Source organism: Cyclopterus lumpus, chromosome 3, assembly GCF_009769545.1.
Source record: "Cyclopterus lumpus isolate fCycLum1 chromosome 3, fCycLum1.pri, whole genome shotgun sequence".
NCBI lineage: Eukaryota > Metazoa > Chordata > Actinopteri > Perciformes > Cyclopteridae > Cyclopterus > Cyclopterus lumpus.
The window spans coordinates 10,436,058-10,457,737 of NC_046968.1; the positions used below are offsets into that span (position 1 = coordinate 10,436,058).

General features: G+C 41.7%; 1 protein-coding gene across 3 annotated transcripts in view; it reads right to left on the bottom strand.

Moving 5' to 3' along the window:
* Positions 1-21,680, bottom strand: part of pcdh17 (protocadherin 17) — a 54,856-nt gene that overhangs the window by 25,138 nt on the left and 8,038 nt on the right. For all 3 annotated transcript variants that reach the window (XM_034528866.1, XM_034528849.1, XM_034528858.1), the window contains 2 exons: positions 7,068-7,126; positions 6,433-6,605 (listed from right to left, as the gene is read on the bottom strand). In XM_034528866.1, the coding sequence (XP_034384757.1) occupies positions 6,433-6,605; positions 7,068-7,126 (232 nt within the window). The remainder of the gene's footprint in view (positions 1-6,432; positions 6,606-7,067; positions 7,127-21,680) is intronic.

The window sequence follows — 21,680 nt, forward strand, 5'->3', positions numbered from 1 at the left end:
ACACTAAAGCACATGAGGGAGGACACAAGTATTACCCTCCGTGAACCACACTCATAACAATGGAATTTAATAAAACTTTGTGTATTAAGGAAAATAGACTAATCCCTTTAAATCTTCCATAATGAGAGAGAAGAAATCCAAAGACTGTGATATTTCCCCTCCCTTCACCCCACAAGATTTTAGGCTTTCCACAGGATTCCACTAGCTTAGCCGCAAATCGCCTCACTGCTGTGCGATACTGCCATATCCGCTAAGAATGGGGTGAACACACGATCTGGCACATGTGTGGACACACGCACACGCACACGCACACACACACGCACACACACACACACACACACACACACACACACACACACACACACACACACACACACACACACACACACACACACACACACACACACACACACACACACACACACACACACACACACACATCTTATTGACTTCGAGTCTGGAGAGGTCCAGATTGCTGATAGTTCTAATTTTCCACACCAGGAAAAGTAGCCGGAGATGTTGTCATGGATCAGCCCAGCCAGGGGCGGGCCATGTGGAGCTGAGAAGATGAGGAGCAGGAAAAGATGAAAGGCTCGGAGACAAATCCTCGCCTTTTTAGTGGCTAGCACAAACCGAGCATCCGGCGGCGGTTTTCAGAAGACGCACTTCCTCTTCCAGTGGGCATATTGTCGCCCAATGTCATGCGACAGACTTTTAGAGAAGGTTTCACAAAACAACTGACGATTCACAAAGAGAAGCCAGATTTTTTAATTTTTTTAAAAAGCCCTAAATTTATTGAACAACGATGACGGATGATACAAGCGGTGGTGGCGTGGGCGAAGAGGAGCTCTGTAACTCACCGAGTCCGGCTCACACACTGCGAGGAAGGGCGTTCACCGGAGTGACGCACGCCCTCGTCTCCACCGGAAAACAACGGCTGTAATCACCCTCCGATGGCCTTAATTAAATCACGTTTAAACAGACCGATGTGATGGCGTCACACGGAGCCATGACTCGTACATATGCTACCTGCTATACCTCAGTAATGTTTGTAAGCCAACTAAAAACAATGCTCTGAAAATGAAGCCTCTCTTTCAGCAAAGGTCTGTCCATTAACCTGCAGGACAATTACTTTAACAATGTGTGAAGAATCTCACTTTAACTACGTCCTCTCTGCACCGGAGAGCACACCTTGAATAAGGTGGTACATCTCGCTAACAGGAGATTGTTGTATAACAATAATGGTTATTGCTTTTACATTTGAAAAATAAAGTTCAAATTGACGTCAATATGACGTATTCTGTATATCTCTAAGAATAATCTATGGGAACTGAGTGGTTTCTAACGTCACTGATCCAGCACTTTTAAACCAAGCACAACAGCAGTAACTGGAGTCTTTTGTCCTCTTTTGATGAATAAATGTCTAAAAGTCAGTCATGATTGAGTCACATTCTGGCCGTGGCTCCATCGCGCATCCATTTGTGATTCCAATGCCCGATGGAAATGTTTCAGAGGAAGCGCGTCTTCAGGCAGCCTGTCTTCGCTCAGCCAGATTTTGTGTTGCTTTGTTCATTTGTTTTTGACATTCAATTGTTTCTCTCTTTGTCTGCCGGTCTCTGTCCTCCTCTCGCTTCAACTGCAAACTTCACATTATGAAGAATAATTCACCCCTCAAGGGGAACCCACATAAAGATGGATACCTCTTTCATTCCCTAATGATAATGTGTAATGTCTTGGTCATATGGGGGCAAACGTTTGTTTGGTCAGCCACTATAAAAGGACTTGATATTTTATACTTAAAATGAATACCAGCAAATGACATACACTAGAAAATTAACAAGTAATACTTTAGTGACTAATACATTAACTGTACTGGCCTTCGTACGCTATTTGTGACAAAAGTGACATGCTTGTCAACATTGAACTCACAACATGCTCATTGTGCTGCATTTTTAATACACATTCTGAATGATTTGAATTGGATGTGTAATGTGCATCTGTCCATGAAATATGAATGATGTTGAATGGAATGCCCTTTTCCAACAGGCAGATAAAGGTTTATTGAAGGCCAAAGTGAGCGGGATAGAGGTTGTCATGGCTACAAGTGTGAAAAGGGCATCTGATCTGACTTCTGACCAGTCTATTAATCTTGGAATTGCATTTTTGTATCAAAAGGTTTAGCCGTGATTCAAAATTAATTGCTTCGAATGAAAATAAAAAAAGGAGAGAGATTGGAGGGACTTGAAACACTTTGGAAAAGTACAGTAATGCCAGAGTCTTAAGATTAAGACAGCCACAAGGGAAGATTGGTGAATATTTAAGATGGATTAAAGTCTGAATATTGAGTTTGCTTGGACTCATTGTGGACTGGTAGAGAAAACAAAATAACAGATAAAGACTTAATTTCGTCATGATTTTACAGATGAATAGATGTAATGCTGCGTGGAAGTGTCACAAACGCTACAGCGAGGCATCAGACATCTATTTTATGAAACCACTTTTTAAAAGATATTATATTAATTATTTTGCCGTTTGTATTTAATTGAAAATGCTTCCGATAAGTATAATAGTAGTGGTGAAATTCATCAGCACGATATCTTAAAATAAATGGGCTCTCATGGTTGTTCCTTGTTCCCAGCCGTATTATATCAGATACTTTTTCAGTAAAATATGAGGTGATGTCGGGATGTCAACAGGACTTCCATATTTGGAGCGACAAGTTCTTGTAGCACAAAGAGTGGCAATATTGTCTGATACCTGATGACTAAAATATCAACTGCAGCTGCAGAAAGAAATACCAAAAAAGGATTAACTACAAAACATTAAAGAGCTTTTTCCAAGTCTACAAAATACAAACTACATGCTAGTTATTGAAATAGAAGATATTTCTTAATTGAAACCGCTTGAACTGAAAGTGTCACATCAAACCAAGGACTTCTTTTTTTTAAAGCTTTTGAGAAAAAAAGAGATACGAGTCAGCAAGTGCTGCATAAAAGACACTGAAATATATTAGGTATGTTGGTATGTAGTATATTAGGTAGGTGTTAGAAGATATCCTGCTACGAAACTGAGATAGCATGTTTTAGGAACATCATACAATCTAAATATATACTGCACATCCAGAGGACTCACCGACATCCTCAGCACCATACATTATTAAAACACCTGCAGCGAAGACAAGCCTCATATCAATATAGGAGTATAGGATTAAGTGTATACCGCTATCCTTTGTTTGTGTATATATATATATATATATATATATATGTGTGCATTTACATCATTGGTTTGTGTGTGTGTGTGTGTGTGTGTATGCCAATAGTTTGAGTGTGCGAGCGCAATTGACAAAGCATCACACTTCCCTTTTTAAGCTCCTCACAAGATGAGGGATGCTGTGGGGTTTTCTATCACCCTGCCACAAATAACGGGGAAAAGTCAATTTCCCCCGCATCCTACTGCGCTGTCATAGAAACACATCTCGTGCTGTCTGTCTCTCTTCCCTGTATCCACGCTCTCCTTGTAGTATCACATCCTTCTCTGTCCCGCACATGCCTCCCTTTTTAAAACAAGTCAGGCTTCTTGATTATCACACTCCAATCGCAGTTAATTAGGACAGGTCATCTGGTACAGTCAAACTGTATCGCTGTCAAACACGGTCCCTCCCCCGCTCTTCCATCATCCCTCTCTCTCTCTCTCCATTTCCTCAGACAGCCGTATCAGTGGGTAACATCTTCCTACACCACTGCCGCCTGTCTGTTCGCGATAGCGACTACGGCAGTCATCTCCACAGAGGCGAGCGATGTGCTGCCAGCCACTCCGCCAGAGCCCGACAAGCCCGCGTGAGCGTCTGCTGCAGACGCGCTAGAGCATCAATTAATCGGCGTTTAAAAGTGGCGAGGAAAAAAATGCATTCGATATACTTCAGCTTAATTAATACGTTGAAACCAATTTTGGAGGGCTAATTAATCAATTTGAGTCCGGTCCCTCCGTGCAAAGATGTCCAGATTATGTTGTCTGGAAGGAAACCGTACAGAATATCAAAGAAGTAGAAGAAGTACGGACATGGGAGTTGCATGTTTGTTCTGCCAATGCCCGTGACCACAGGAGAGCAAACATAAGGAAAGAAGAAGAAGAAGAAGTCAGGGAGAAAAATGCCCAACAAGGACGACACAATCCAAAACACAAAAAGGAGAGAGATACACAGTTGTGTTTACACTCTAGGCTACAACCTAGAGACTATACAGGCTAATAACTGAAACAGGGTTGGGGATTGATTGGGACCTGAACTACATGCTTTGTGCACTTGTAGTTCTGTTTATACTGAGCCAGTGATTGAGTCCAGGCAGGCAAGCAGAGAGAGCTACAGATAGTAATTGGGAGGGCTATGCTTGGAAAGAAACCGAGGAGTTAAGATGGGATGAAGGGGCGTGTGTGGGTAGTAGATGCTAAGTGCTGAGATGTGAAGACAATAAGCCTGGAGGAAAACGACCCCAGGGACAGCGACCAATGACAAGCTCCCTATCTTTTCTTTTTTTCCTCACTCTATCCGGACACTCACAGCTCACGTGTCAGTTTCCTCTATTCACCATTTCTTTTTTTTTTACTAAGCCTCATTAATTAGCCATGAAACTACTTTAATAAATTACCTGGACACGAGCTGTACTGCTTAAGACAAAGCAGCAGATGGGAAACAGACCTTTCTAAGCAGATGATATTGTAATTTGAGAGGCATACAATCACACCATAGTATTGTTCGCTCATGTAAGTATTAACTGAAAGTGCTGCTTTGGATCATTCAACTGGTATCTTTGCAACCTAATAAAGACACATTGGAACAGAGCAATGTTCACCACCCCTCACTCGTCCCCGCTCTTACGCCATGCCATGGCCCCTGGCCTCCCCCACAGCTTAGCTCAGCCCGCATGTTATTGGCTAAACACAGCCAGCTGCAGCCAGTTAACTGTCTAATCTCACATCAATCGATTTCCCCAAACAAGGAGAGGTGGAGAAGTGGAACGAAAGTCGTGGAGCGGGGGGGCAGCGACGGGGGTGAAAACACAGTGGCGTGTGAGAATAAATGGGAGGGTGAAACAGACAAAAAGCAGGTTGCAGCCTGAGTTTACAGCGCCACCGGGCCTTTCTGTGTGTGTGTGTGTGTGTGTGTGTGTGTGTGTGTGTGTCTGCTGGTGCATGGCAGCGTCATGTTCTTGTTCGAGAAGATAAAAAAGGATACAACACACTGAAAACAGAAAGGTGGATGGACAGGCGGTGGTTGGCGGTAGCAGTCCACCGGCAACTTTTAGTTCCGTTTGTCACGGCTTTGTGTGCGTGTGTGTGTGTGTATACATGTGATTCTCAGTCCCTCATGGACAATTAAATAGGAACATTTCCTAAATGAGAAACATATGGAGCTGTTTAATTGACCAATTTCTCTTGCCAACGTGTGTGGCTTTTTTTTCCATTCGAAAAACCAATGAAAAGGAAAAATAAAAAAGTTATCTTTTCAGACTTGCATATATCAGCACAGAGTGTTGCACAAATTGTCGTCGTCCTTCCGCAAAGAGAAAAAACAGCCCTTCTGTTCCCTGGATTAATAGCACCATTACACAGAATCCATGTTCAGTATACCGTACTGTACTTCTGGAGCCCGTCAGGGAGACACATACTTCTTGGTTTCAAGACTTTAGTAGGTTTTTATTTCAGTGGGAAATGTCTGTTTTGCCAAGCAGGTAATGGCCCACGCCGAGGTACATGACTGGATGAAGCTGCAGTGAGAAACGTACCATAGGAACTCCTGTCCTATTCCTGCCGTCAATACCTATGTATAATCTTGGCTTGCTTGACTCCCCTGAACTTGCACTAATCATGTGAGGTGGCTGGGGTAGGGAGGACTGCAACCACTCATATCTGAGGAGTTATTGTTCTACACATGTCATGTGTAATCTGCCCGACCCACAGCGCTTAGAATGATTATTCATATTTAATCACCACACTACGGAGCTACATCTCCTGCCGCTCACTAAGTCATTTTCCATGTTCCATTATCAAAGTTTCAGAGACGGGTGCTCAGGGAAGGGGGACTAAATGGAGAGGCTGAAGAAGTTGGGCTTATAAAAACATAATGGGCTTGTCTGCTTTGATAAACCGAGGGCATGTATAGAATGCACACTCACTCACACCCTCACACACACACTTTAAATGAGAAAAGTGCAGAGAACAAAGTAAGAGAGAATAAAGAAGCCAAGTACAAGTTCAGATTGTGAGTGTTAAGGCAAGTCAGGAGCTCAATCGCTGATACAAATAACGGCAGCACAGCGAGAGAGAGAGGGGGAGAGGGGGGGGGGGGACAGATTGATAGTCATTTGATTCGAATGGGTCTGGCTCGCGCAGCAACGTCCATTCTTCACGCAGTCAGATTTGCCGATGAGGTCTCACCTTGTTCCAAAGGTGGCGGTTTCACGCCCGTAGCCTTCATCTTGAGGGCCTCTTTTGCAGACATATCGCAGCAGGAGCCTTTGTTCGTGTCCTGGTCGCTGTCAGCCTGGTCGCTGTCGCCATGACCACTGTCTCTGAGGCTCGCTCGCTCCGGGTCTTTGAATGTCGAGCTACTACACACGAGAACACGGCGAAAGAGAAGAGAGCATTAGTACTCGGGAGACAATTTCTCGAGGCCTTTTTTACCCTCCGAGGAAGTTTTAGACACAACATGAAACATTGATGAGCATCCCTTGAATGCTTAAGTAAAATAAAAACATATTCATTATAATGGGATTTAGAATGCAATATAATGCTTTTAAAAATACTGCACCAGCAGTAGCATCTGCTAAAGGAGACTAAAAATAAAAATAAAAAGCAGAGCATGTTGTGTGTGATTATCTTTTTATGTATTATCGAGAACAATGTTAGTGACCAATTTTACACCTAATTAAATGTACATGGCCTTCCCCTCCCTGCTATGACACAACACAAGTAATAGTCAGTTTAGTTACTGTTGCTATGGTACTGTGGCTATTGGAGAAAGGAAAACAACGATCTGAGATGTAGTGACCGTTATAGATCCCGACTCTTACCTTTGAACAAACTGTTGTCTGCTACCCATATAATTAGGCTCGGTGGGGAAATTGTCCGTCTGTGGGGAAGGAAGAGAGAGAGAAAATAAGTATGTAGTGGACTCTGAAAGGAATGAGTCCTGCTATGAAACACGATCTCCCAGTGACAAATGATTAATTGTGCAGGGAAAAAATAATGAGTCAGAGGACAGAGTAGGGGCAAATAAAATACTGGGGTTGTGAGCTCAATATCGTTTAGGTTGGAGCATTTCATTAACAACGTAAAGCAGGTTAATTAGCCTTTCGAGAGCAAACCGCAGAGATGAACGTCAAATCTGGCAGACATAATCAATAACTGCTTGGACAATAGCCTTGATGAGCATAGAAAACGTGTCAGCTAAACATCGAGTAATTACATTACTCCACTATTTGCTAGTTCCTTACATAACATTACTGTGAGAATCGGTGGACTCGGAGCCGCAACACTACATTATTTGCTCCAGAAACTGAGACATTTTTGGTGGTGTTAATTCTTGATGATCACGTTCATGCTATGTTGTTAGATTAAAAAATTAAAAAAAACAAAAAAAACAGCAAGCTTGTGGACACGTGTACACACAAAGCGACACCAGCACATAAATGGTATGTCGTGTATAACAAAATACATCACTATAATGGAATGCTGGTCCAAAGCCTATACTGCACAAACACTCCTCCATCTTCAGCACGGTATGCAGCATTGCATTACGGACTGTATCAATCATATTGGCACTGGAATATACCGTCTCGCTCTTAAAGGTTTTTAATCATGTCAATTGATCTAAAAGATCACAGAGATCACAGTTTCTTCCTTTCATTTACAGAAGTGCCTGTCAACCGAACTAATAGTGAAAACAACTCATGTTGAAGCAATCATGTGTATAGACTTAGCAGTAAACCACAAATAACTAATCTGTTCATCTTTTGTAAAAAAACAATATTCCAGGAATATTTCAAAGTCCCTGTTGAGTAGAGGAGGGAAGTAGGGCTGGGCGATAAGGAGAAACCTAGAATATCACAGTATTTAGGACCAAATAACTAAATATTAATATTGCAACAATATTGTAGGGTTGACAATCGGTGTTTTTACAAAATATTTACAGAATGGTATGTTTGATAAATAATCATCAGTAATGTGAACATACTGACTAAGTGGGTAAAGGCCACTCGAGGAGGAGAGCTAAAGATGGCCGACGAGCGAAGGTTCAGTTACATCATAACGCGTTCAGGCTCTGTTCAGTGAAAATTAGTATTTGGGCCAATTATAACATTATCTTGATGTGTAGGAACTATAACAAAGTAAAAGGATAACATTTTTAATTTGTTATAGTTTACACTGACTTCAGAGTGGTTGAAAAACATTTGGGGACGGTGGTAATAAAAATGGTATGAAGCCTTGTAGACTGTTATACTCAAACAACAAATATGGATCATCAATGATCGGCAATTAGTATCGGTGGAAAAATCTGGGATCTCTAAAAATGATATTTGCTTTCTTTTTTCTTGTGTGCTGATCCGATCCGTGATCCGATTAGAACTGTGTGTTGTATGAACCGTTTCGCCACTGCCTTACTGTATTACAGCCTTGAAGAAACACTTAAAAAGGGCAGAAAAAGACAACATTTGCCACATTACATTCCCAAGATATCCAAAATCGAAGACGATATCTAGCCTCAAATCACGATATCGATATATAATATTGATATATTGCCCAGCCCCAATAGGAAAGGTGAAAACAATTGGTTTCCTGAATGGATAGCAGTAAAATGTCATGTTTAGTGAGTAATGTCTCCCTGTGCCAGGCTTTTTCACATGCGCAGCTTGACTCACAGTCAATAGAGTATTTCAATGTCATCCATGCTCTGTGGTGGCTCAGTATGAAAGCATGTGTGTGAAGGTCAGACAGGCCACCTCAGTACTTTGACCTTCCGTGCTTTTGCCAACACCTTTATCTCTACCTAAACACTCTATTCCACCTCAGCCTTCACCAAGATTAAAAGAAAAACACCCACAGAATATATCAAAGGCTGGAATCTGACCACGGGGAAAGAGAAGAATGGATGTTTGAAATCGTTTGGCATTGAAATGATAACAACCTTTTTTCAAAAAGGGGAGATGGAAGTCTTTACAATAATAATGTACTTTTATGACCAGGGACTCGTCCTTGGACACACTTTTCAATCAACTCAAGGAATGAAAGTACATTAGCAGAAAAAAAGGTTTGATTGTTACAGGATGGAATTTACTTCCCGCACCTGTAAACAGAGAGCAAATAGCAAAATTATATAATGTGCACAGAACAGTTTTTGTATACAATAGACGATAAACTTTTTTTTTTTTTCACCCACCGTAGTTGATGAACTAAACTTGAAATGGCAATGGTTGGAGTGTACTTTGATCGTGTGTGAAATGGATATAAGTTACACCTCTAAATCCCAAAGCATTGTATTCACAGCTGTAGCTTTTTTCTAACCAAAATAGAAAGAAAAAGTCAAATAGCATGTGCTCAACATCCATCTACCGCCCACCATCTCTACAAGCCAATAAAAAGAACATTACGCCACTTCATAGAAACCTCTTTCCTGCCAATTAGAGGCCAGGCTGATCTTAAGCCTCCATCTCTTCCTGTCTGTCTATAACTGCCCAGCTCTTTGACTACAATGGGCCACTTTCCAATTAATGGATCGATAATGGCCAGTATGGGCTGCTTTGTACTTAGCCAGTCAGAGCCAACAATGAATACAGGATCATTTGTTTGGGGTAGGGAGGGGAGGGGGGGAGATATATACTGGCTAGATATCCAGTAGTTGTAATATTAATATTAGACACTGAATTATACAGTACATAAATGAATTTAGAATCGCAAGTATCATTGAGTATTTCATGTTGCATGCTTGCACTACTTGCCTTCTAATTTCCTCTCGTGGGACTTAAAATGAACTGAACAGAATTGAACTAGAGTGAATTGAATTGAGCTGAACGAAACTGGATTGAATGGACCAAAACTGTGAAATCTGTGTATTAGGCCTCCGAGGCTTTAGAATCTGACTTGTATATAAGGAACTAAAGTATGAGACTTTGACCCGAGCGCCTGAGAGAAGCACGGGACCTAGTCATCACGCGATGAATCAAGCAGTTCGGGGTCAATGCACTTTGTGCGGGTATCAGCAGAGGTTAGTTTCATTGATGTGGTTGAGAAGTGCAAACGCCCGTTGTTGAATTGTAGGGATACTGAATGATATGTTGTGTTAAGTCCACGCAGCAAGGCCACAAAGGTCAGAGAGATACTGAGCACAATGAGGCTGAGTAAGTGTAAAAAGCTGCACTCTATTCTGTATTCCCGTTGAGACCCGAAGACTGACCGGGCTGACAGAAGGCCGATTGAGACAAATAGGAAGAGCATATTGGAGTGCTATTCTACTCTCACGGTGCATTTTGGGGCATCGGGAATTCTACGTTGGTGTGAATCGTCTTGTGTGTTATGTGTACATGCATGTTTTGATATCTTAGGTATGGGTTGTGAAAGAGGACCAATTAGAGCTCCTCTTTCACACATCATTGGACAGCTCTTTTATTCACAAGAACAAGAGGACACCCCCTCGCTCTGCGAGGCATGATACATGCATTTGCCCTTCGCTGTCTTTCCAAAACATCCATAGTACCACTCATTCTGTGTGTATGCGCGTGAGTGCATGTGTTTCTCCGTGTCGGAGGGTGTGAGCGGTTCCAAATCCACCATAACCTTGTCAGTAAGCCAAAGAGATCTGGACTGCAGTTTTTTTAATTTGATAAACTATGTCTCTGTTGTCTGTGTGTGTGTGTGTGTCTGTGTGTGTGTGTGTGTGTGTCTGTGTGCAACCACCAAGGGAACTCTAGATTATTACTCTTGGAAAACTTTCAAAGTAGCTCAGCAACAGCCAAATAGGGAGGGTGGGTAGGATAAAACAGAGCGACATTGAGCTGAAATAGAAATAAATCCCACAAGTGAGCAGGAAATAAGAAAATAAAATAAAAAGGTGAGCAAAATGCCAAAGTGAGGAGTATAAAGGAAGTAAGGGAACATAAGACAATAATTAGACTGCATTGAATACCTAGTGGCTGAGTAGCAATTGTAAATGATCAAATCTAATTAGCTGATCCTATACATCTTCCTGGAGATAACAGAGCAATCAATCAATGGGCTTAAGTGAACTTAAAGCCATCACAGTCGACTGCCTGCTAAATATCTTCCACTATCTTCCAAATAACTTACAAGAGGTCAGACCCAAGTGAATTCCTGAGAAGCAAGGAAGTGCCACTGGTGCCGGTAAATGGAGACTAGACAGATTTCAGCCACGCTGAGGTCTTATCAGTCCAGATGGACACCTTGCTAATGATTCTGGGCGGTACTTAAAGGACATTTAGACAAAGGATATCTTACACATTTTAAGACAAGTTTGGATTTCAAGGTGACGTAGGATAGTTTGGATTTTGTTTAATGTTGATGTAGTCACAGTATTTTAGAATGCTGTTACCGTATCCATATGAGGAGGAAGTGGTTCGTCTGAAGGAAAAGAACATTCCTTGTTGTCAATTAGATGGTGTACTAACTACACGTATGTGTCCTCCAGCAAAAATATTTTAAAAAACATTTGTTTCAATAAGTCTTATTTAGAGTTGTCTAACTGAACAATACATTTTTGTTCTGCTAGTTCCAGCTGGAGTTCATTCATTTTACGGTGACATCCGGACTTCCGGCCCATAGGCCGATGTTTAGTGTTTTCAAAAATGAATTAAAAGAAATTGTGTGTTGTTTTCTCAGCTGTACGGTAAAACACACACTGGACCCTGAACCTGAAACCATGCTGCCTATTCAACTGTGAATTGTATGTCAAGCTACAGCCCTTTGGAGATGCAGGATTATTCGTCTCCTGTTGCCTGGTACCTATGAGGTATGAAGCCCTGTTGGTGTCTCGACTGACTTCATATGCTCCTCACTGGTCAGACAACAACAGAAGATGAAAAAGCCTTTGCCGCAGGGTTTTGTGCAGAATGATTAGCTACAGTGAGTCACCTGCATACGGTTTGTTGATTTTCCTCCATATACTACAATGTCGGTCACAGGATGGCTGGGAACCATAACTGTCACATGAATGAGTGAGCTGACTCTCCATGTGACTGATGGCCTTCAATGGACTTAATGCATGTACAATTTATGTCATGATGAAAAGGTTTTTTATGGATAGAACACTATGAACCATGGATTATTTCTGAAATGTGTGCAGGAAAGGAAGGACATACCTCAGTAGGGCAAGAGAACATGCTGAGGAATTAGAGCCAGTGTAATAATAACATATCACTAGAGATTGAACCAGAATTTATCGATTATTTGTCCCACCCTTGGTGATAAGTCATTTTAAATATCTCTCATAAGGACAGGTCTCTTCTCTCTTCAGCTCTAATTGTGCTGACCTCAACTTCAGTACCACACATCTAAATACCACTCAAGCTGAATAAAGAAGCCCACATCTACACGTGTGTTAGACATGCCACTGAGTGGACATATTGTGACAGCATTTATTGTAGAAGTACTATGGGCTGTTTGTAAGAATCACTGGCTTATTATGAAGCAGTCGGCTCATATCCAACTCCATAGTCTTATCTTGTTATTCATTTTTGACACAATTCATAACCACATTCTTTTCTTTTTTTTTTTCATTTGGTTAGGATTGCTTTTCTTTCTTTGTCTTCATTAAATAGGACTAAGTAGCACTTTGGAGGCTTTTACATACAGTTGTATTACAAGCATGACCTCTAACTTGCATATTCACTGCTCAACAGCAAGGACATAATATTCATAATTAATATGAAACCACTCACGTTGATTGCCTATTATTTTGCTTGACCATACAGTGTCATTAGAGAGGTATTTTAGGAGCCTAGTGAAAGCATCAAGTTGTCTACACAAGTCATCAACCTCAGTCTCAACGCAGCCACTTCATAAAGTGAGAAAAAAGGCAAATGAAACAGTTGACATTCTAACCACACACTCGGTAGGTGACTGACATCCACAATAGGTGAGAAAAGACAGAAAAAAGGAATGCACAGGGCAGAGAGAGGGCTGAGGGGTGATTGTGGTTGCCTCTTACATCAAGAGAGACGAGAGCCTACTTCAAAGCTGATTTCCTTCAACCTGTGCAGTTACTGCTGCTTTATTATTCCTTTTAAAGACTAGCCCGAGCAAGCATAGTTATAATAGCCTCTTCTGTCTACAAATGACTACTTGGGTCAAACTTCTATGTTAGTTACCTTGTGTGCAAGTGGGATAGCTAGATGTGCTTCAAAAGGAGCAGCGTGTGCGTTTTAGTGCCATCTAGTGGTGAAGTTGCAAATTGCAACCAACTAAATACCCCTCCTTTTTTCCCCAAGGCCGCGGGGGAACTACGGCGGCCTTCATTTAACGTAAAAACGGGAAAAGGCCATCGCTATCCAGTGTTTGGTTTGTCCACTCTGGGCTCGGTGCAACATGGCGGACTCTGTGAAGGGCACCCGCTCGCTATGCAGAAATAGACGGCTCATTCTAAATGAAAACAAGTCAATTCTTAGTATTACGTGATTATGCACTAATGAAAACATAGTTATGGATTTTATATTCAGTCTCTTCCAATAACACACACAAAAAAGAATCCCACCCACTGTTCCTTCAACAGCTATGAAAGAGTCTGTCAGGATGCAACGAGTGGTACGTTTATCCTTTGTACTAATGTCTGTCATTGAGTCGGAGAGGAGAGGAGAGCTGGTCAACGAAACGTTGTTAAAATACAAAATAAGATGCACACCTCCTGAGAGTGTGCATATCTTTGAAAAAAAGATATTCTCTCTCACACACACATACACACACACACACACACACACACACACACACACACACACACACACACACACCAGGTGCTGGCTATCATACAGTCTAGCCCATTTCATGACACACAAGGAATCAAATGATGGGCTAAACTAATTCCTGCATAAACAAAATGGCTCAGCTCAGAAGGCTCGTCTTAATAAGCATAAAGTAAAACAGCATAATCTGTTTACCACAAATTACAAAATAATGTATAGTAATCTGTTTTTCTAACTCATATCCATGTAATTGATTCATTAAAAAGGACTGATTAAGCTATTATGGAATGTAACATGTTTATCTAACTAAAAAGGCCGACATTATCCATAAAGCGTTATGACGTTGACCAACATCCCCTCGGGTAAAGATTACAATAAGCTGTTGCATTGGAAACACACAGGCTCGATAATACAGCAAGCCGGCCAGCTCAATCTTTATTTTTTGTGCTAAATTGGAAGTAAATGAAACCAATTTGACTGTGACCCTTTTTACAATTAACCCGTGGTAAATAGAAGTGTTTCAGTAGAGGAACCGAACCCATGTGACAGAACATAAGACTCGTTGTGGTTGTGGCATCCAGTGGTTAGGGTGTTTGTTTTAAGGCTGCTCTATTGTCCGATTAGTTTTGGATTTGCAAACAGTAACAGGGAAGTGGTGCTCGTGAATGCGTAACCTTTACTTTGCCGATCTCCACCAGTGCTAAATATATCTAGAAAGGGGTGACAGTGGAACATAGGTAAATTATGCCATATCTCCTCGTACTGAAGAAGTGTTGTGTTGTAAATTATATATTTGTAAACAGATGTTTAGTTGGATTTTCTTAGCATTGTTTGTTTTATCCCCCAATTATCTCTGTGCATGTTTCGTTTTTTTTTTTTTTTTTATAAGGAAAGGAAAGGAAAATAACAAAGAATAATCGTTTTCAATGGCAGGAAACAATAGAGAACAGCACGGATGTATGTTTAATGACATGAATCAACTGGTACGGTATATATGTTTGTTAATCCTGAGCCAGTACTATGCGGTGCAGTCACATCTGTATGTATGCAGTGCAATATAATGAGGCCACCTGTTCAGGCGTTGGCAGTCAACACGACACCAGACAAAACTAAATAAAAAAACACATTCTAAATCACAGTCTACTAGACACAAAGAATGTGACTGGAAGAGGTTGTGACCCCATATCCCCCCCCCCACACACACACACACACTGGACTACAGTTGAAAAGGTCAAGAAGAACTCCTCTTTCTAATATAACTAAGTATTACAGGCCCAGTTATATTCGCAACTATCTTTTGCAATATTACTTCTGTATATCTGCAGTTCCTAGCAGATTTATCATTTGAAAAAACAACAACACTGACTGTACAGCAGCCAGTCTCTTTTCTGCTCTGAAGAGGAAGGGCACCGCAAGATGGCACATGTGTACTAGCAACACAATCCACTTCTGTGGCAGTTTAGCCCCAGGGGTAAAAAAACTGTAGCTTTTGGCATACATATATATATATATATATATATATATATATATATATATATATATATATATATATATATATATATATATATATATATACATACATACATATATATACACACACACAGTCAAATACAAAAAAAGCCTCACACAGCAGTTTGGTAGCTCTCTTAAAATAGTGGTATTATTTTCCCTCACAACTTGAAATGTTTTGTGTAGACACAATTAACCAGCTGGTCTGGGTAGACTCTGAGAAATAAGGGTTGTTCCTGAAGGGCTGAGGTTCTACCCAGAACCATTTGCTTCTGAAGTACACTTTCTTGTTTAAGGGTTCTTTGTAAGACTAATGGTTCCATTACGAACCATTTTCATTCAAAGAACCCCTTTTGGAAGATAGAAATCTTCAAGGATTATTAAAAGCATTAGCTTTTATAGATCCTCCCCATCCACACGGCCCCAACAAATATGATTATGAAGTATGATTGTTGTGGGTAGCGCTGCACCACATTAGCCCTGGCCCTTTAGGAGTCCCATGAGGAAACCTGGGTGTGTTCTAAATGAAACCCGTTGAATATAAAAGAGTTCTAGGTGGTTCTTCTTCTTCCCCTTATAAAAGGTGGGAAGTGGATCAAACCATAAGACAGAGTTCTGTGTGGAACCATGTACAGATGGTTCTAATTATAACTGGGTTCTAGTTAGAATCCTCTGAAGGGCTGCAGGTGGAACCAAAAAGGGTTATTCTATAAGACAAATACATCTATATGGTTCTAGTCAACACATGCATTTCTAAAAACTGTATCTTACAACTGATCACTGATGAAGGGAAATCATTGGGTAGGGATGTTGAATTATTGAAAACTGTGAAGAAAGGAGTGAAAAGAAAGGAAAGGTTGCAGGAGGTTAACTTGGTGTGTGAGCTACTGTTCATTCAGAACCTGCTCATCAATAGGTAGAACAACTTTGCTGTTAACTGAAGTCTTGAGTCAGCACTGACCTTGCTTCACCCTCATTAATCCAAAGCCAACTCAGCCCAAAAAACCCAAAGCTGTTACAGAGGTGTAACGTACTGTACATTTAAAGACATGCATGCATGAATGGAAACAAACAAGCACAGATGTAGTATATTTATTGAGCATAATGCCTATAACAATATTTAAAAAGGGTGAATGAGTACGATATCTGAGAAAAAAGAAAAAAAACTAGACTAGAAATATATACAATATAACAATCATCACTTCAAGGCCCACTAGAAGTGTGCGGTGCATCTGCAGAGACGCTGCCTGATCCCTGTATTGTTTTTGCTGTGTTCTGCACCTTTCTGGGGAAATATGGCCAGGGCGAAACACCAAGCGGACAAAGCTCTATTCCAAAACCAGAGGGAGTCTGGGGTTTGCTTTTCGCCCACTGGCGAGCGCCCTAAACCGAGTTGTGGTAAGGGGGCGTGTGCTTCTGGGGTTGTTGAGCTGAGGCGGGACCAGCTTTGAATGTCGTGTTTAAAAAAAAAAAAACGCAACCCAAATCCTACTCATTCTGCCTTTTTTAAATGCAATACTTTTAAGTTCTTCAGAAATTCAGTGAAGTGCCATCAACTTGTGTTCTGGCTGTGAAGAGCACATAACACTTAACACACGTTCATACTGATATTATATAGCCCTCTTATCCAGTATTTATATATCAATTTTAACTACAGAAACAAGCATTTTATAATTTGTTGAAATAAACCAACCAGAAATGTGGTCTTGTTTGCAGATTTACAAAACAGATTAAAATCATCTTTTTTTTCCCCCCCATTTGAATTGCTGGGGGGGAAAAAAAGCCGTTCCGTGGATGAAAGGATTTTATATATTTCCCTCAAGCCCAGAACTGAGGCCAGACGCAGATATATAAACACACAGAATGCAAGCACATATATTGTATGTCTAATATCAGCGCAAACACCTGGGTTCCACACACACACACACACACACACACAAGCTCCGCCGTGAGTAATTCTTTCCTCCCCGCTCTCCCGCCCATGCAGTCTATCAGATTGGCTCCCACCTCCCAGCAGCACCCATGTCTCTCCACCTGGGAGTACATCGACTCGGCGGTGTCAACTTGACCTCAAAGAGGGCGCATTTCAGACAATGCGTGTGGGGAGAAGGGCTGTTCTACCCCATCAATCTGGAAACGGGAGAGGAGAGCCGAGCAGAGGCAAAGAGTAGAAGGGGAAGAAAGACGAGAAGGGCAGAATACACACGTTGCGTTCGTCATCGTAGCGGCGTTGAGAGTGAACAAATAGCGAAATCTGTTCAGTGTTCTCATTGAGCCAACGCTTCAATCCTGGTACTTCATTTATTAAGACTGTGCAAGGATCAATACGGCAGACACATGCACTCTGTACTGTTGACAAGATAATCTCATCGTTATGAATTTGGCTTGGGTCGTCAGTAACATGAGCAATTGCATCTCTTATCTGAGATGACAAGAGCAGAGGGAAGGAAAGAAAGGGAATCAGAAAAGGAAGGGAATCAGAGCAAGAGCAGGAGGAAGCGGGGAAGAAAGCCAGCGAGGACTGGTTCTCTTTATTTTTATACTAAACAATTCTCAGAGTGGTAGATAATGAAATACAGTATTTCAGTACCAAACAGAGGGAAAATCAATAAGAAACGAAGCAAACCAGCAATTGATCTGAATGCTAAAGGCCCCAAAAAGATTTCCCTCTAAGACATAAACCCGGTGAGGGGACAATTGAGTACATCTGTGTAGCACAATAGAGAGCGATGCAATCGGCCAAATACACCATTTTCAATACGCCATCAGCACTCGCCGTCGCCAACGCTGCCCTGAAGTGGAGACACAGTCAAACGTTTGATGACAAATCTTGTGTGCCCGCCACTTAGTGGGCCTTTTGTTTAGGCAATAACATCGGAGAGTGCCGACTCATTCGCCACAAACACATAACAGCCACTGCTGAGCACAGCGGCTGTCAATTGTCCTCAGACACACACACACAGGGCTTTAGACATGGGAGTCAGATTTCAAACTGTGCCACGAATAGCAGGAGGAACAGAGAAGACGGTGGGATCTCTCCTATTAGATTGGCGGATCTTCTCACACACACACACACACACACACACACTCACATGTGAGCATACAGTGGCAGGATTATGTCAGTTCGAAGAATTCTTCTCAAATTGCAAAGCAAACTGTTGTTTTCCGGATTAGGCGACTGCACTGTACTCCAGTGGTTGTATAAGGGAAGAAAAGCCCGTTTGATAGCCACTTTATTTTGACATGTAGTTAAATGGAATGAGAGAAAATGAGATGGTATTCATGGTATATCACGTCAATCAATTAATCACATTACTGAGGAAGCTAAAGAAGTGCTGAACTGTAAAAGGCAAGGACAAGAAGAGAGAGAGAGAGACACTCGGGTAGAAAGGGATAAATCATTTCTCTTATACTAATGAGATAGAAGGTGAGAACAGAATCACATAACTCATCCTTTGAGCTGCGTGTTGTTTCTACAGCACATGCCTAGGGGGCACAGTGAAGGAAGATGTGGCAGAAATAAAAGCTCTCTCAGGTTGGACTGGTGCCAAGGCACCGCAGAGCGAGTTCCACTTTGTTTGACTTTGAAAGTGTTTGATTTACAGCAAGGAGACCCAGCTGCTGGCGGTTCAAAGAATACATCGCCATGCCGTGTACGCCGATGTGGCCCTCTGTGTGCTGCGCATCTCACTGCACATTACTGTGAGGTCACTCACACACACACACACACATATATATATCCATCTATTGCTGCAGCTCCGGTCCCCTGCTGATCAAAACGTTAGGTCTAAAAGACCCCAGGAGGGATCCAACAGCCCTCAGGGGGCGGCCGGCCCGTACAGGGAAGCCCGCTCCAATCTGAAAGAACCAGTGAGACCGGTGCTTCAGAGCACAGCTATTGTGTGTGCACGTACACGCGCACAGACATAGCGGCAGAATCGCAGATTCCTCCACTGTGAAGGTTATGTTTTGTTCTCTTGTTTTTGTGACCTCTGTTGATGCTAGGTTGCCTCTGTGTGCCTGAGTTGTTTGAGCACAATGCCAGCCCCCCCTCCAAGGTAAATGCTTCAGAATGTACCAGGGGCATGCACAGAATTCTTTGGCACACGCGCGTCTTTTCCCCCCCCCCTCTACAAAATGTCGCGCACGTATTGGAGGAATTTATCTGGAAGAGAAAAGTACCCCACAGTAAAAGGATTGCGTATAAGAATTCTCAGATTTGTCTTGCGTAGGCGTGCACTTGAGATGAAACAGAAATGTGGGCGACGAGCAGGGGTCAAGACAACAAGAAACACTGTCACACAGACAGCCACACGGAACACAAATGACTGACAAAGTACACAAGTCAGGCTGCCGAGAGCCGTGGATGAACAGCACAGAAAAGTAATTATTAAGTCTGATAGGACATGATCTGAAACCACTTTAAATGCCAGTCTGTCTACGGAAGCTCAAGCAAGCTTAACAATGGCACTTGCTCCTCAACTAAATGGCATGATGGCATGACATGATATTTTGAAGCTCTGGTGTCAGTGAATTATTGCGAAGTTGCGATCATCCACTTCCCAGGAATCACAAACAGACGCATGCACACACACAAAACGCACAATAACTCGAGGGCGGAGGGTCCACTGACAATCTCGTATTGTGCCTATGGCATCTCTAATAGGCAGCTTCTTATTGAATGAATCAAATTGGTTTAATGTGTCCGGCCAATTCTGGATAGCATCACAGAGGTCAACTTCTCATATCCTGTCTCGTTCACTACACTTGAGAGAAGAAAAAAAATTGAAAAACTCTTTGTTCCCTGCATTGCCAGATCGGGAGGTCTGTTAAAATAATGAAATTATGCTGCTGAGATAAGTGCTGTGTTCAAATTAATGCATAATAGCTGGCTGAAAGGACCTCTAGTAGCTGGGCAAAAAGACCACCGTAATGTATACACATAATTGTCTTTAGTTTATTAAATGTATTTATTCATCTATATTTTGACCCTACTGGAATTTTGTATACGTTACTGGGCATAGTCTTGTGTGTGTGTGTATATATATATATATTATTTAGCAGGGTCAGTCAGATTTTTGAAAACTTGTAAATAATAAATAAAACATTCACTTCCACAGCTGCCCCCCCCATCTCAAACACATTTTCCCCGGTATTCGTAGTATGATTCTGCCAATTGAACCATTAATTGTGTAAATCTTTGAAGAATTTCCAGCCTGGCTCCGTTTAATGTTTTTCATAGAAACAGTGACCAAAGAAAACCTTGAAAGTGAGGGTATAGATGACATATTACCATATCAGTGGGGTTTATTCCCACCGGAGCAGATTTCTGCCGTTTTTACCTTTTCCAAAACTTGAAAATGTCAATGTGGAGAGAGGAGGAGAATGGTCTCCTTGACATTAGTACAGTCATCCTTTCTTTCTCTCATGCTGCATCAAAGCGCACAATGGCAAACAGACCCTGGGAAAGTAAATGAATACTCAAATTAAGCTCATATTAGAAAGTAGGTAGCTTCTGTTTCCTCGCCTGTGTACTGCCCCCCCCCCTCCTCCCATGTTCACAAATGTGTAGCGAGAGACCTCTGATGTTTATCGTGACATCCTCCGCTTCCCTTTGATTTGTTAAATGCTATGATTTATTAATGAAGGAGGATGCAAATATAGCTGCTGTTTTGTGCTGCGAGTTACACTCCTCCCACAGCTTCAAGACACGCTGACCCATCTGTACTTAAACTGCAAACTGAAATACCGCTAATGGACCAAACATTCGTCGACAGAATTTCAATATTTCGGGATATCAACATTCTGTGGTCTGACTGCACCTCCTCTCCGTTCTCGCCATCATATGAGCTTGCTTGGAAATGAAGAATATCACTGCATTAATAATTCAGAATTCTGCATGCAGTGTTATGTACAGTACCAACAGCTTTATTTGTGTACATTTGAAGATACACCCTAAGGGCGAGTCGAAAATTATTATTATTTTATGTTTTTTATGTAATGGCCTGCTCAAATAAAACAAATCGGGCTTAGTGGCCCAGGAGAGCTCAACTGGGGGACAAAAGTACACAAATTACTAATGGCTACTTGAACTGTCTCTCATACCTATAAATGACTGTTGAGACTGATTTTGCTGAGCTGCTCAATCCGGCTTCAGTACATACAGGTTTACCAAACTCATTCGATAGGAAGCTCTAGAGGAAAGCAGTT